This window comes from Accipiter gentilis, chromosome 22 (assembly GCF_929443795.1).
Source record: "Accipiter gentilis chromosome 22, bAccGen1.1, whole genome shotgun sequence".
In the NCBI taxonomy this organism is placed as follows: domain Eukaryota; kingdom Metazoa; phylum Chordata; class Aves; order Accipitriformes; family Accipitridae; genus Astur; species Astur gentilis.
Window position 1 is genome coordinate 3022360 of NC_064901.1, and position 14270 is coordinate 3036629.

Consider the following 14270-nt stretch of genomic DNA (forward strand, 5'->3'; position numbering starts at 1 on the left):
TTTTCACCTACCTATTGCTCTTTCTTGAGTTGTAGTAGACAAGCTATTTCACAGGAGATCCTCTGTGATACTATGCATTTGGGCTGCTCTTCCACTTTCAATCCTTTGAAGTCCATGAATCATAGATATTTCCAGAGACAAAGCATATTTTGGGAAGCTAAAATACCCTATAAGGAAACCCCAATACAAAGTGAATACATACCAAAAATTCCTAGCTCAAGAATAAATAAAATCTATCTATATACACACACACATATCTGATTACAGATAAAAATACTCAAAAGTGAAGAAATGAACTGCCATCCTAATTTGTCCCTCTGTGCATACACATTACAATAATGCCAAATCAAATGATCACACAGTTCATTTTTTATTTCCATGCTCAAGCAGGAAACTGCCAAGGCAAAATTCTTGCAATGAAAGCAATTGACTACCAGCCCTGGAGAGATGCCGGCCTGTTGCCTTCTCTCTGATATCTAAGAAGCCAGAGAGAGCCTTCAGCAGTAAGGACAGTGCTCCTCACCTCATTACTAATTGTGGCTGGATTTGTAGAAGTTCTGAGCACTCAATAGCTGCTATAGAACTTTGTAGGAAATGTGGTTTGAACCTACAAAAAGCTACAAAGCCACTCCAAATTGCCCGTGCCCAGGTAACTCGTCTTGGGGCCCCCAAATTCAGAAATAACTCCTGGTTTTTGCTTCAGTCATTCTGACTTAAACTCCCCATCTATAAAATAAGGGTGACAGTAACATCCAAATTCTCAGCACATAAATAAATTCATCATAGCAGGAGGTACCCTGAAGACACTAACAAGGAAATTACTTCTTCTCTCTTCAGAATGGAGCCTGGATGCTGTGTAGTAAATAAAGCTTGGATTCAGTCTAAATGAGGAAAAAAAACCCCCAACAAACCAAGCAGCTGTACATTCGGAGAGTCTCAACCCTCCTTCACTGACTGAGGCAGGAACCTAGTGTGAAGCGGGGACAGGGGAACGGGTCGGGACACACAACCCTCAAACCCAACAACTTATGCAACTGCTTGACTGCATTGTACTGTGCATGCAGAAGGGCACCGATTACAGCAATATTGGCCACTTGAATTGTAGCCTTGTTTTCCATAGGAACACAAATTTTCTAGTTTGTTTTCTTTTTTATTGGGGGGGGGGGGTGGGGTTAAATAAGGTACTTGTTTAAATGTTTAAATAAATACGTAAAACACAGGAAGCCTGTAGCTTAGAGTCGTGCAGCCTACCAATGTGGTCAGGAGGGTAAGAAATGCCACCTGGTCCAGTGCAGCCCTGTGGTAGCCCCTGCAGTGCTTGAGTGCAGGGCAATGGCTGCACCTCATGGTCTCTCTCCCCTCTCCTGGGAATCAGACCCTGCACTCCTCATTCCCACTCCTTGCTGTCTCCACAGTACCTGAAAAGACCAGCAAGGGATAAAAGACTTATGAAAGCTCCCTTTGCTGCTTATTTCTATATGCTCTCTTAACGGTGACACTGGACAGCCAGGAAAGAAAACACAAGACTTCTTTCATTCACCATATAACGCTAGGCATTAGGAGTGTCTTCACCTATGTCTTTCTCAAAAATGGGAATGCATGTTTCCTCATGGTGGGGGGCTGGAAGAGTCCAAACACTTGGAAATTATGTGGTGAAGCAGGATGAAGGAAAGTCCTAAGGCAATGTTGGTGAACATCTCAGGAAGCTGGTGTCAAAATTACTAGAAAAACATCAGTGTTAGTGCTGGCATTAGTTTCGCGGAACTGCTGGCTTGCCATCACTTCCCCTGCAGGCAGTCTGGGAGGAAAAAGCTATGGCACTTCTCAAAATAAGATTTCTCCAACTAGGTGCAATTTTAAAAGTGTGTTTTGCAAAATCCATGTGTTTCATCTGCCTAATGGCAGCAAATCCTAGACTTGCTCTTGTTCTCATCTTTAGATACCTCCCTGTTGCTCCCCCACTAGAAATGAATGAAATTAATGTCATTTAGCATTTTGAAACTCTATACTACATTTCATTAAAGAATTATTATCAAGTATCTGCTCTTAGTGGAAAATTACTTCCGTAGAGCACAAATCTTGTACCCCCAGATTTGAAGTACTCTTTACTTAGATGTGAGAAATCTTCCATTAGTATGTAGCAAGCCTACTTGTATTCATCTGTAGTTTCAATTGATTCTCTGAGCTGGAAAAGTATGAAGCAAGCATGGTCTGAAAAACATCAAAACAGTAAAAGCCACCACAGTCAGCCCTGTTACTGAATTTACCACCAGCTATTCAAACTGAACTGAGAAAATTCTCAGCCCTTGGGTGTAAAATTAAAGATGTGTGAACAAGAACCATTCAGCTTTTTTTTTTTTTAATAGAAATGCCTCCAATTATCAAACTAAATGCTTCATTCCTCAGAAAAAAAATAAATTTGCAAGTAGGTAGAAGACTGAACCAGCTCATACTGATTTTTAGATATCTGACATTTTTGACTGTTACCAATAGTTGATCATGTTTGCCAAATCCGGGCATCTCCCATAAGAGAATCTAATAAGAGCTCTTTTCTCCTTGCTCCCAACAAAAATCAGCACATTTCACCAGGAACACTTCCCAATTCTCACTGATGCAGTTTGCAGATGAGAGAGGAAAATAATCACTTTTAAAAATTGGACAGCCCCCCTCCCCCAAATACAGTGTTGAGAACTTGAAGCAATTTCCAAAGGATCTTGATCTTTTTGTTCAAAAGCATTCAATCAACTCGGGATCTAATTTTTTACAATTTACTCCTTGGAACAGTTAATGTAGAGGGAGTCCTGTTTTGCTCCTTCCACAAGTGTGCATAGCTATCAATATTGGGACACAAATATATGCAAAAGAAAATTCAAAGTCCAGTGCTCATTTGATCTTTGAAGCCACTGCTATCACGATAAAAAAGAACGATGCCAATCTATCTTAAAAGGATGTTAGCACTGGCAAAATGAATAGATATCCATTAAACTACCAATTGAGTCTGACCTGCCCATTTAAATGAAATCCCTTTTGGGACTGGACAGATCTGAAGCAGTGACTTAGAAGTGAAAAGCTACTTAAGACACTCTGGAATTGTTTCGAATTCCAAACAGGGAGCATCTCACTTGTCTACAGCAATGTCATGACAAACCGGGAAACAAAATCATTGCAAAAACCAAAGAATGGACATGATAAATTACCTCAAATTCTTCACTCAAGTTTGCAATTCAAACGAAGAAAAGCATAGTGACTCCCTATAAACCTGCAGGTTACAGTTTAATACTTAAGGAAACGGTCAAGGAAGCATGCAGATTATGGACATTCCAATACTGTAAATCTAGTTAGATGTCAGTGAAACCTCTTTTCACCCACTCTCAACTCAGTTCGCTTTATATCAGATAAAACACTTGGTTCATGTATTGATTTATTTCCAGTTTCTATAATCAGAACAAAGATTCTGCAAGAGCCTCGCTCAGAGAATACACATCATGTTTAAGACAGAGGAATACAGGCAAGAATCTTCCTTATTTACATGTTACCCACAAAATAAGAGTCCTAAGAACCCAGAGTCAAATCCCTATCAAACACTTAAATCTTATGACAACATAAAACATTTGGGGCATGCACAATGCGGCTGTTTAAAGATTTTGAGTAGACCTGTTTGTGAACTATCTCTAGGTAAGCCCTCTGGGACAGGAGGAGAAAGCTAGAAAGCAACTGATGGCAGCTTTGGCTAACTGTCTGGTGTTGCCAAACTTGAGAGAAAATTCAATGGCTTCAGCAGTGTCTAGGGGCTCTGGTCAGGCCAGACCAGCCTCAGTTCATGGCACTCTTAGAAGAGCTTCCAGCAGTGAGGTCTCACACAGACCAATCTGGACAACAAAACCAAATGCTAGCATGGGACATTAACACTATGTCCAGGGCTTGAGATCTGAAGCAACAATTCAAATCTGGCACTATTCCATCAATGGAATTTTACATTAATTTTGAAACAAAGGTACAGTGTAGTGTATTTTAAAGCTGAAAAAGCTGAACCAGTCATTGCTCCCCAGTGTTAGAGAACATACTACCAGAAAATTGCTTCCTCCAGTCACACCATCTGCTCTCAGATGAGTGCAGAAGAGCCCTTCCACTTGGAGAAACCTACCATCTCCTCCTTCGGTGTGACACTGAAGGCTACAGGCTACCAAAAGGGCACTCCTACAAGGAGGTATCTTCCTTATATGCCATGAGAGAGAAAAGGAGAAGCAAGCGTTACAGTGATTAAGAAAGATATTGCATACTTTTTTGGCAAGTATCTTATCAATATAATAAGCCCACCGATGCTCTCCTTCATTTGTTTCTGATTTCAGTGCAATGTGCAGGCAGTTCACACAGCTGAGTGAATGAACTGAGACAGAGCTCCTGAAGCTGAGCATGTACTCAGGGAACACCACCCCAACACAGCAGAACTCCAGCTGCCAGTACAGCAAGAAAGGAGGAATCCCCACCAAGAACACTCTTCAGCTGAGTGATTGTGTAGGTTCTGAAGACAGCACACTCATATGTCACTATACTACTCACAAATTGGCATGCAGAAATAATGCTTCATTCCAGGTGGCACAGATAAATTTTTTGTGACCTCACCTTCCCATGCAAACTTCATTACAATCTTTTGGTAACAACATAAAACTTCCATCACTATGACTTTTCCCTATGTTTGCCAAAACACTTCCCATTTTTCCACAGATCTCTATACTGCAAAAAAAAAAAGTCTTCTGTCTTCTCTGAGGTTCTAAACCAGGAGCAACTATCATTTCATGTAGACCGACCTTCACTATAAAATTGACCATTCAATGTCTTTTAGATGCCTCTTTATTTATTTTAACGGCTTATATTTGCCTACAACATTCTTTCCAGAAAGCTACTGTCTGCAAATTTAAGCCTGAAGATACACAGAAACTACTGCTTCCCACAGTACTTTGTTCCAATGGGTAATCTGTCCTCACTGTTAAAAGCTCACATCCCATTTCTAACTTGAATTCATTTGGCTTTAGCTTCAAGTTCATTTTTATGCCCATCTGCTCAAGACAAGAGACACTTTATTACCTAGTATTTCCATTTCCATAAAGGACTTTGTACCACACAGGCAAGACACCTCTGATCCTCTTCAGATAAACTCAACAGACTGAGCTTTTAAGTATTTCAAATTATAAAAACTGTCATTCCAAAATTGCACTGTAATACTGCTAAAGCAAATGCATTGCATTTTGGAATAAAAAAAAAATAAATTAAGATTATTCTTACTTTCTGGGATCTTGTGCATTGAAAAGCAGCAGTAAGAACTTTAGATTCAGAGTCAACTGCCAAAATATCACTTTTATGGTAGTGTTACAGCAGTGTTTGGGCAGCAAGGGCTAGCATGATGTTTGGATCCATGAGTATATGAAACCCTGAATAGCAGTAGGGAAGCAAGTATTCCTGCTTCTGTAAAGAATACTTTAAGTGTAGACACTAGAACTGAATGCAGATGGATGTGGAATACCAAGGATTTTCATGCAGGAGCACAATTAATGGTTAAATGACAAGTATTACAGTGTGAAGCTTATGAAAAATGACTTATATGGGTTAGTGGATTACATAGGACTTGTTGAATGGATATAGGTAGTTATACATGACAAAGCCGCCTAATTGTAAAGGAAGAATAGGACTTTTCAACCTTGCTGAAAAAAAAACATAGCAAGAAACAATGTCAGCATGTTGATATTAGGAAAAAACTATTCCAAGAGAAGATGCAATTTCCCTATAAAGAGGGTAATTAATAAGAAAACTGATTACCAAGAAAGATGAGCTAATCCTTACTTTATGTTTTTAAAGTCAGATTACATTTCCTTCTAAAAATATAATTAAATCCAGTTGCAGGATAAATACTATAGCCAAAAGGTTCACAAAAGTTTTCTCCAACCTTAAAGAAAGAATTTGTAAATCTTTCTGAGACAGGACACTGGGCTAAGAGAACATAAAAGGAAAGTATCACTATGTAACTACTTTGCCCTTACAGTACCCCCTAGGCATACAAACCTGACCACTGTGAGAGACAGACTACCAACCCAGACAGACCTTTGGTCTGACCCAGTGTAGTCTTTCTTATGCTGTTCATCTCATTTCCTTCAGAGGTTACAAGGAAAAGAGGGCAGCTTTGCAAAACCCTGATCATCCTCATAATACTGGCAGCTCTGCTGTAAGACAATGAATACTCTAGGTCATACATGCAGGGCTCAGCAATACTTTTTCTGATTACTGTCTGCAGGTATATGTATTTTGCATCTTTCTCCGACATAACAGGCTGTACCAATCTGTTTTCCACTTTTACCAATTCTTTGAGCTGGTACAAGAATTATCTTTTCCTGGTATGCTAGTTAACACATCTTTGTCAACTCACTGGAGTCACACTAACAGCCAGGCTTGCAGTTGGGAAGGCATTTTACCCACATTAAAGTTGACAAGGATGTTGAAGGTTCCCTCTGTCTCCACAACACGTCTATGTCACCTGATTGAGGGCCAGCCATGCACCAGTCTCCAGGCACTGGTGACAGGTCAGCCTCCCTGCACTTGTCTATGGCACTTGCCTTCTTAAGAATGAGACGCTTTGGTATAATTAAGAAATTATGTTCCCTATGCTAAATTCAATCTTTGTACTGGGTAAAAGTTAATGGCCTAATGGCCTAAGATCATCTTGTCTTGCCTTCTGTATAGCATGTGGCTCCTTATGTTTTATGCCTTAAGAAGCATTGCTGTAAAGTATTTTTCCCATATTTGATGGTACAAAAGCAGGATGTCTCAAGCACAAAACACAAACTAGAATAGAATGCAGGGGACAAAGATACAGTGATGCAGCATCACAATGAGAACAAAGGTTTGTCCTCCTTTGATAGTATTCTAACAGCCTATTAAAATATATTTTCTGAACAAATGATGGGTAGTGTCCTTCACTTTTACTTCACTGAAACGTTCTCTGGTTACAGAACTGTTCCTCAAGGCAACAAAGCAAAGTTCTTCTCCACTTTACATAATTCCTTTTCGATATCCAGGCACACACATTGTTTTTTGTAGCATCTTCTTTCTTTGGTGCAGAAGGGGTTACCAAAAAAAAAGAGGCACTCAATCACCCTTCTTGTTGCCCTTCCTCCAATTTCCCTTCTCATCCTCTGCCCACTCAGCAAGTCTCTTGAAACATCCACAAAGTAACAGCATGAGGTTCTACAGTTTGAAGGACAGCACTAACCATCTCAATGTCATTATTCAGGAATGCTGGCAAGACACACCTCTGCATACCACAATCATGAAGCTAATCTATCATTCAGTAGCACTAGTCACAGCCTCTTATGAGTTTCTCTCCAGCAACTGTTTTGTTGCCTTCTTCACCCTTTACTGTACCTTACCTTAAAATCATAAATCCATCAGGCCAGAAGCTACATTCTTTTAATTCACACTTCTCCAGTACCTACCAAACTGGGCATTAAGCCTCCCTAGAGCTCACTGGAACTACTGGAAATTTGCAAACAACAACTTCTAAATGTGCTCCTCCAAGATCTCAATTTCTCTTTCATGGAACATCTACCTTCTTCTCCCTGTACATAAATAAAGCCCTGTTTGCAAAAGTTTGTCATTATAAGACTGGTCTCTGTCATCTATGAAAAATCGTGGCAATTACACGAGGTCCCCAGTGACAGGAAGGGGTACGTATCATGTCACCTTTCTAAAACGCCAGGAAGGAGGATGTGGGGAATGACAGGCTAGTCAGCCCTACCTCGATCCCTTGTAGCTTTATGGAGCAAGCTCTGGAAGCCAATTCCAGGTGCCCAAAGGACAAGAAGGTGACTAGGAACAGGCAGCCAGATTAAACGAGGGAAAATCATGCCTATGAACCTGACTGCCTTCTATGATGAAATGACAGGCTATGTGGATGTGTAGAGGGCAGTGGATGCTGTTTACATTGACTTCAGCAAGCCTCTTGATGCAGTCTCTCATAGCATCCTTATAGCCAAATGGGAGAGCTATGGACTGGATGCCGTCCATTGAGAAAGGTCAGTGAGAAATTGGCTGAACTGTCAGGCTCAAAGAGTAATGATCAATGGTTTGAAATGTGCGTGATGGCCAGTTACAAAAAGCATGCCTCAGAAGACAATACTGGGATCGATACTGTTCAGTGATCATTAGTGATATGGTAGAAAGAGACAGAACATATTCTCAACAAGATCAGAAATAATGGCATGTTGGGGAGGGGAGCCACTGATATGCTGGAGGGTGGGGGTAGCACCCAGAGGGACCTTGACAGATTGGAGGAATGAAAAGACAGAAACCTCATGACGTTCATGAATAGAATTAGAGTAGAATAGAATCAAGAATAAGAATTGAAAGAACAGAACAGAACAGTTGGAGGGGACCTACAATGATTACCTAGTCCAACTGCCTGACCACTTCAGGACTGACCAAAAGTTAAAGCATATTATTAAGGGCATTGTCCAAATGCCTCTTATACACTGACAGGCTTGGGGCATCGACCACCTCTCCAGGAAGCCTGCTCCAGTGTTTGACCACCCTCTCTGTACGTAAGTGTTTCCTAATGTCGAGTCTGAACCTCCCGTGGTGCAGCTTTGAACCATTCTCATGCATCCTGTCACTAGATACCACGGAGAAACGATCAGCACCTCCCTCTCCACTTCCCCTCCTCAGGAAGCTGTAGAGAGCAATGAGGTCACCTCAGTCTCCTTTTCTCCAAACTAGACAACCCCAGAGTCCTTAGCCACTCATCATAGGACCTGCCTTCTAGCCCTATCACCAGCTTTGTTGCCCTACTCTGGATGCATTCAAGTACCTTAACATGCTTTTTTAAATTGTAGGGCCCAGAACTGCACACAGTACTCAAGGTGAGGCCGCACCAATGTGGAATATAGCAGGATAATCAACTCTTTTGACCAGATGGTTATACTGTGTTTGATGCACCCCAGGATGCTGTTTGCCGTCCTGGCTGCCAGGCCACACTGCGAACTCATATTGAGCCTGCTGTCGACCAGCACCCCCAGGTCCCTTTCTGCAGGGCTGATCTCCAGCTGCTCCTCTCCCAATTTATACTTGTGTCCAGCATTACTCCACTCCAGGTGCAGAATCTGGCATTTGTTCTTGTTAAATTTCATCCCATCAATCATAGCCCAATGCTTCCAACTATCTAGATCCCTCTGCAAGGCCTCTTGTCCCTTGAGAGGGTCAACAGCACCTCCCAGTTTAGTATCATCAGCAAACTTGCTAATAGTGCATTCAACTCCTGCATCCAAATCATTGATAAAATTATTGAACAGAACTGTCCCTAGAATTGAACCCTGAGGAACACTGCTCGTGACTGGTCACCAGCCAGATGTAGCCCCATTCACCACAACCCTTTCAGCCCTGCCATTCAGCCAGTTCTTCACCCAGCACACCATGTACCTGCTCATCTCACAGTTGGATAACTTGTCCGGAAGGATGCTGTGAAGGACTTACAAAAAAGCTTTACTAAAATCCAGAAAAACTACATCCACCACCTTCTCTTCATCCCCTAGGTGGGTGACCTTATCATTGAAGGATATCAAATTAGCTAAACACAACTTTCCCTTTGTGAACCCATGTTGACTGTGCCTGACGATTGCATTGTCCTTTAAATGCCTTTCAATAGCACCCAGTAGGATCTTCTCCATAATTTTTCCAGGTACTGAGGTTAGACTAAGAGGTCTGTAGCTTCCTGGGTCTTCCCTCATGCCCTTCTTGTAAATTGGAATAGCACTGGCTAGCTTCCAGTCAGCAGGGATCTTCCCAGACTCCCAAGACCTTTGGTAGGTAATTGAGAGGGGTCCTGCTGTAACATCCACTAGCTCTTTCAGTACTCTGGGATGAGTCCCATCCGGCCTCATGGACTTACGAGCATTCAACTGATACAACTGGTCCCTTACAACTTCAGTGTCCACAAATGGAAAGTCACTGTTCCCTGCAGTCATGGTCCTCCAACTCAGAGGACTGGGCAGCCCCAGGTCTGTCAGTATTATTGGAGACTGAGGCAAAAAAAGCATTGAATGCCTCCACTTTTTCTTCATCCCAATTTCTCAGGTGACCATCTTCAACAAGTATCGGTCCAATGTTTTCCTTAGACCTCCTCTTGCTATTAATGTACTTCAAAAAGACTTTGCTGTCTGACACAACGCTGGCCAGTTTAAACTCTAATTAAGCTTTGGTCTTTTCGTCTTCTCCCTGCATATGCAAACCACGGCTCTGTAATCTTCCTGCAAAGCCTGACCTTGCTTCCACAGATCATACAATTTGTTTTTCCTCTTGAGTTCCAAGAGGAGTTCCCTGTTCAGCCAAACTGGTCTTCTGTGCTGCTTGCTCGACTTTCAACACAAAGGGATTGCCTGCTCTTGTGCTTTTAAAAGGTGGTTCTTAAAAACTGACCAGAATTCACATATCCCTAAGCCCTCAAAAGCAGATTCCCAGGGGACACTGCTAACTAGCTCACTGAATAGCTTAAAGTTAACTCTCTTGAAATCGAGGGTAGCAACTCTGCTGACCATTTTTCTCATTACATCAAAACTTTTAAAATCAACCATTTCATGATGCCTGTGGCCAAGACAGCCACTTACCATCGCATCTCCCACAAGTCCTTCTCTCTTCACAAATAACAAGGTTAGGAGGACATCTTTCCTAGTTGGCTCAGTGAGTACTTGTGACAAGAAATTATCTTCAACATACTCCAAGAATTTCTCAGACTTGCTTGTCACAACAGTATAGTATCACCAGTTCATGTCTGGGAAGTTGAAGTCTCCCATAAGGACAAGGAGAGAAGACAACTGGAGAGAAGACAAACCTGGAAAAAGACTGGGAAGTCCTGGTGGGCAAGAAGTGAAATATGACTGAGCTGTGTATCTTTGAAACAATAATCACATACTGGATTGCCTTAGTAGAAGCACAGCTACCAAATCAAGGCACGTTATTATTCCTTTCTACTCAAGCAATCCACATCTGAAGCACTGTGCCCTTCACTGCAAGTACCGTGTGAGTTCTAAGGAATCTGCCTTAGAGGAAAAGAGACAAAACAATGGACCTAGTTTATTCAACTAAGAATGCTGCAGATATTCAAATCTGTATCAAGCTACTGAAGTCTGAAGATAAATTTTGATAAATACCCTGGAGTAAAAAGATATGTGATTCATTTAGCTTGTCTACCACCCAGAAGAATCAAATTTGCTTGAGAAACTGACTGACCTGTAAATGCATTCTAACCTAGAAATAGGAAAGACATGGCAGCTGCAAGAACTTCAGTGTCCTGGCACTTCCAGAAAGTTGCCATTGCAGGAAGTATGACTTACCAAGACAAGGCTTGCCACAGTTACTCCTCAGTACTGCCACAGGTACATTCAACCTTTAAAGGGAAGGAAGACCTCCTAGGAGCTTACAACCTAAGTAAGGCCTTAACCAGATGAACAGTGCTATTGACCTCAATAGGAAAATCTGATAAATTATCTTTCCCTGCCCCCAGAGAAAAAACATGTGAAGTCTGGCAACGCCCTGCCACCACAATGAGTGAGATGAAGGCTATTGATTCCCTAACACCTCAAACATCTCTCTCAAAATTTTTAAAACCATCCTGACACCACAGGACAAACAGAACTACTCTGAACAATAATCAGAATGTAGCAAGATATATCAGAACTGGTTTTTAAAAAGGGAACACGAAGGCCAAAATTTAAAATTTCAGCTGAATGATCAGTAATCTAAGTCTGTTGAATAGACTCCAACCAAGAGAGGATGTGGAATATCCTTCATGAGATTAAAAACACTCAATTGCACAAATGCTCTTTTAGGGAACCACTCCCTGTCACTGAAAGAGCCTGCAAGTTAGGTTACAAGGCTTCCAATCCTAAAATTTATCTGCAGGTTGTCAGGAGAATGTGACCACCTTTCCCTCTCACTGTGTTCATGAGTACTAGATAGTCAAGCTACTACTTTTCAGGTTTATCTTCTCTTTGTATGTTCTAGATTACAGGCCCTTCAGTGCTGAGACTTCCTGTGCTACCTCTTAAACACCATTGCCCAAAACAACTACAAAATAAAGACAATCCAATGACTACTTTAAAACAGGAACATTCCTCTCTCCACAAAACCCTTACAGCTTGTCTTGTAATCCAAACTGACCTCTATACTCCTTCAGCAAGGTAAAAAGTCTTTCGCTGTTCTAATTATTTCTAAGATGTACCACCACCAAAGAAAAAAAAAAAAAAAAAGGTTTTGATAGATGACAGATCTGATAGTTTGCTTGGGCTGTGAAATATAAATCCAATTTAGATGTCTCCCCAAGAATAAGTAGGTATTAGGGGATCAGACATGGACAATGTGTCTGTAGTATAACTGTATAACTATTTGTCAATCGTGGTTTAGCGAGTCATTCAAGTTTTGGTTTTTGTATGTTATGACCATTTAACATTTTAATACAGGGTTAAATATAAATCAGTGCTTTATATCCTCACAATCAAATCTGTTCCTCAGGTATTTGATTTATACGGCAGAGCAGAACACTGCAAAACCACTAAAACCATGCAAATTTTGTTATCTACTTAAGAGTGCTATCTGCACCTCCACATTCGAAATTAATTTTACAAGCTTAAAAGGTTCTGTCTGAAACCTCTACCCATTGAGGAAAGCAAAAAGAGTTCTATGCATGCAAATACATCCTAATTTTAAAGGACTTAAGAAGCCATGAGGCCACCTCTTCCTTGACACATGCTATGCAGGTATATATTCTAAAAACATAGCCCAAAATAAGTTCCAGAGAGAGTAATTCAAGAAAAGTAGAGTGGAGTGTGATCAAGAATTCAAGAAAAGAGAGGGAAAAAGATCACTATCCATATATTCTGCAACACAGAAGGTAACAGGGGGCAAAGTAGAAGTGCTATGAAGAGAATGTCTTTTGTGTATGCTGCAGAGTAAAGTACAATCATCAGTAAGTGGAGACACCTCCAGTAGATACAGCAGACAATACTTTCTGAAGGGAGGGAAAACATGAGACAGAAGTGATCTAATCAATATCCAGAATGCTGTGAACTCAGGTGATACTTTAAATGGCTTTTTTGTTCAATGGCATGTTAAGTTCAACAGGAAGCATCCTTTAGAAACACTAACAGTAATTTTTTAATTCATACACTGAGAAATGGAAGTGTTGTATATCCTCTACCATAGTCCAAGGATATTCAAGGGCCCAGGTTCCTTTCCAGGATGCCAGCTTGCACATTTATGTCCAAGTAGTTCTCCCAAATCCTTATCCAGTAGGAGATTTAGGAAAGAACATGCAATACACGAGCAAGACTAAAGACATTCATAACAAGCAAGAATGAAAAGGTCTAATGGACCACGCTGTCAGTGAGCCAATGGCAATTTCTGAATGGACAAGCACCGTATTTGCTTCGCTAGAAGCAACATGATTTGAGTCCATTAGCACAAGGCCTGAAAACATTCTGCTAATACAGAATTCAGGTTCCATGTTCAACTTGTTTGCATTCCCTCCTCATTCCCCAGCCAAGAAATCCTCCTGGCCTGGAAGAAAGCAGGGGGAGACTTTTGCCTCCCTGAGCGGCAGTGGGACTTTCACCCAAAAAATGTCAAATGCACAAACAAGCAACATGTCCAGGGGGTGAATAAAGATCCGAAAACCCAAAGGAATCTGTACATGACCCAGCACATATGAACTGGCGTCAGGGAAAGAGATGAATGCATAATAAATACAGCAATAGCAAGAACATTTTTAAAAGCCACTGCGGTCCCAACACTGATTACCTTTTTTAAACATAGATTCACAAGCATGATTTAGGTATGTGGGGCACGCAGATCAGTCTGGATGATGATGCATCACGCAGCAATACTGAAGATGTCACTACTGCCAAACAAGTTGTTTGGTAAAGACACACACCAGAGTCAAACACTTCCAAAATCCAGCAAGCTTTTACAGTTGCAATGCTTCTTTTTGGCTGAATCCAGGGCTCTTCTCTGGTGGCATTTTAAAAAAGTTACTGGAGGCAGCAATAGTGGCTTTCTCGGCTGCTGGTGTTTTCCCTGTCCACTCAGAGTTCTGGGATCTCAGGGATGGTGTTGCTGGTAGCTCTGATTCTGCTGCATCCATGTGGACAGATAAAGTTGCTGGAATATAAAATTGCAGGAAAGGGGGAACAGAGGAAGAGAGTAAGAAAGGGCAACAAAAAAAAAGTTAGAACAAG

At 41.2% G+C, this 14270-nt stretch overlaps 1 protein-coding gene across 4 annotated transcripts in view; it reads right to left on the reverse strand.

Moving 5' to 3' along the window:
* Positions 1–2377: 2377 nt before the first annotated feature.
* The window catches only part of GPATCH2L (G-patch domain containing 2 like), a 43149-nt gene continuing 31256 nt past the window's right edge, over positions 2378–14270 (reverse strand). For 3 of the 4 annotated variants that reach the window (XM_049825135.1, XM_049825139.1, XM_049825136.1), the window contains one exon: positions 2379–14193. In XM_049825135.1, the coding sequence (XP_049681092.1) occupies positions 14000–14193 (194 nt within the window). In that variant the 3' untranslated portion in view covers positions 2379–13999. Of the gene's footprint in view, positions 14194–14270 lie in introns of all 4 variants that reach the window. The other variant, XM_049825137.1, reaches the window with a different exon arrangement.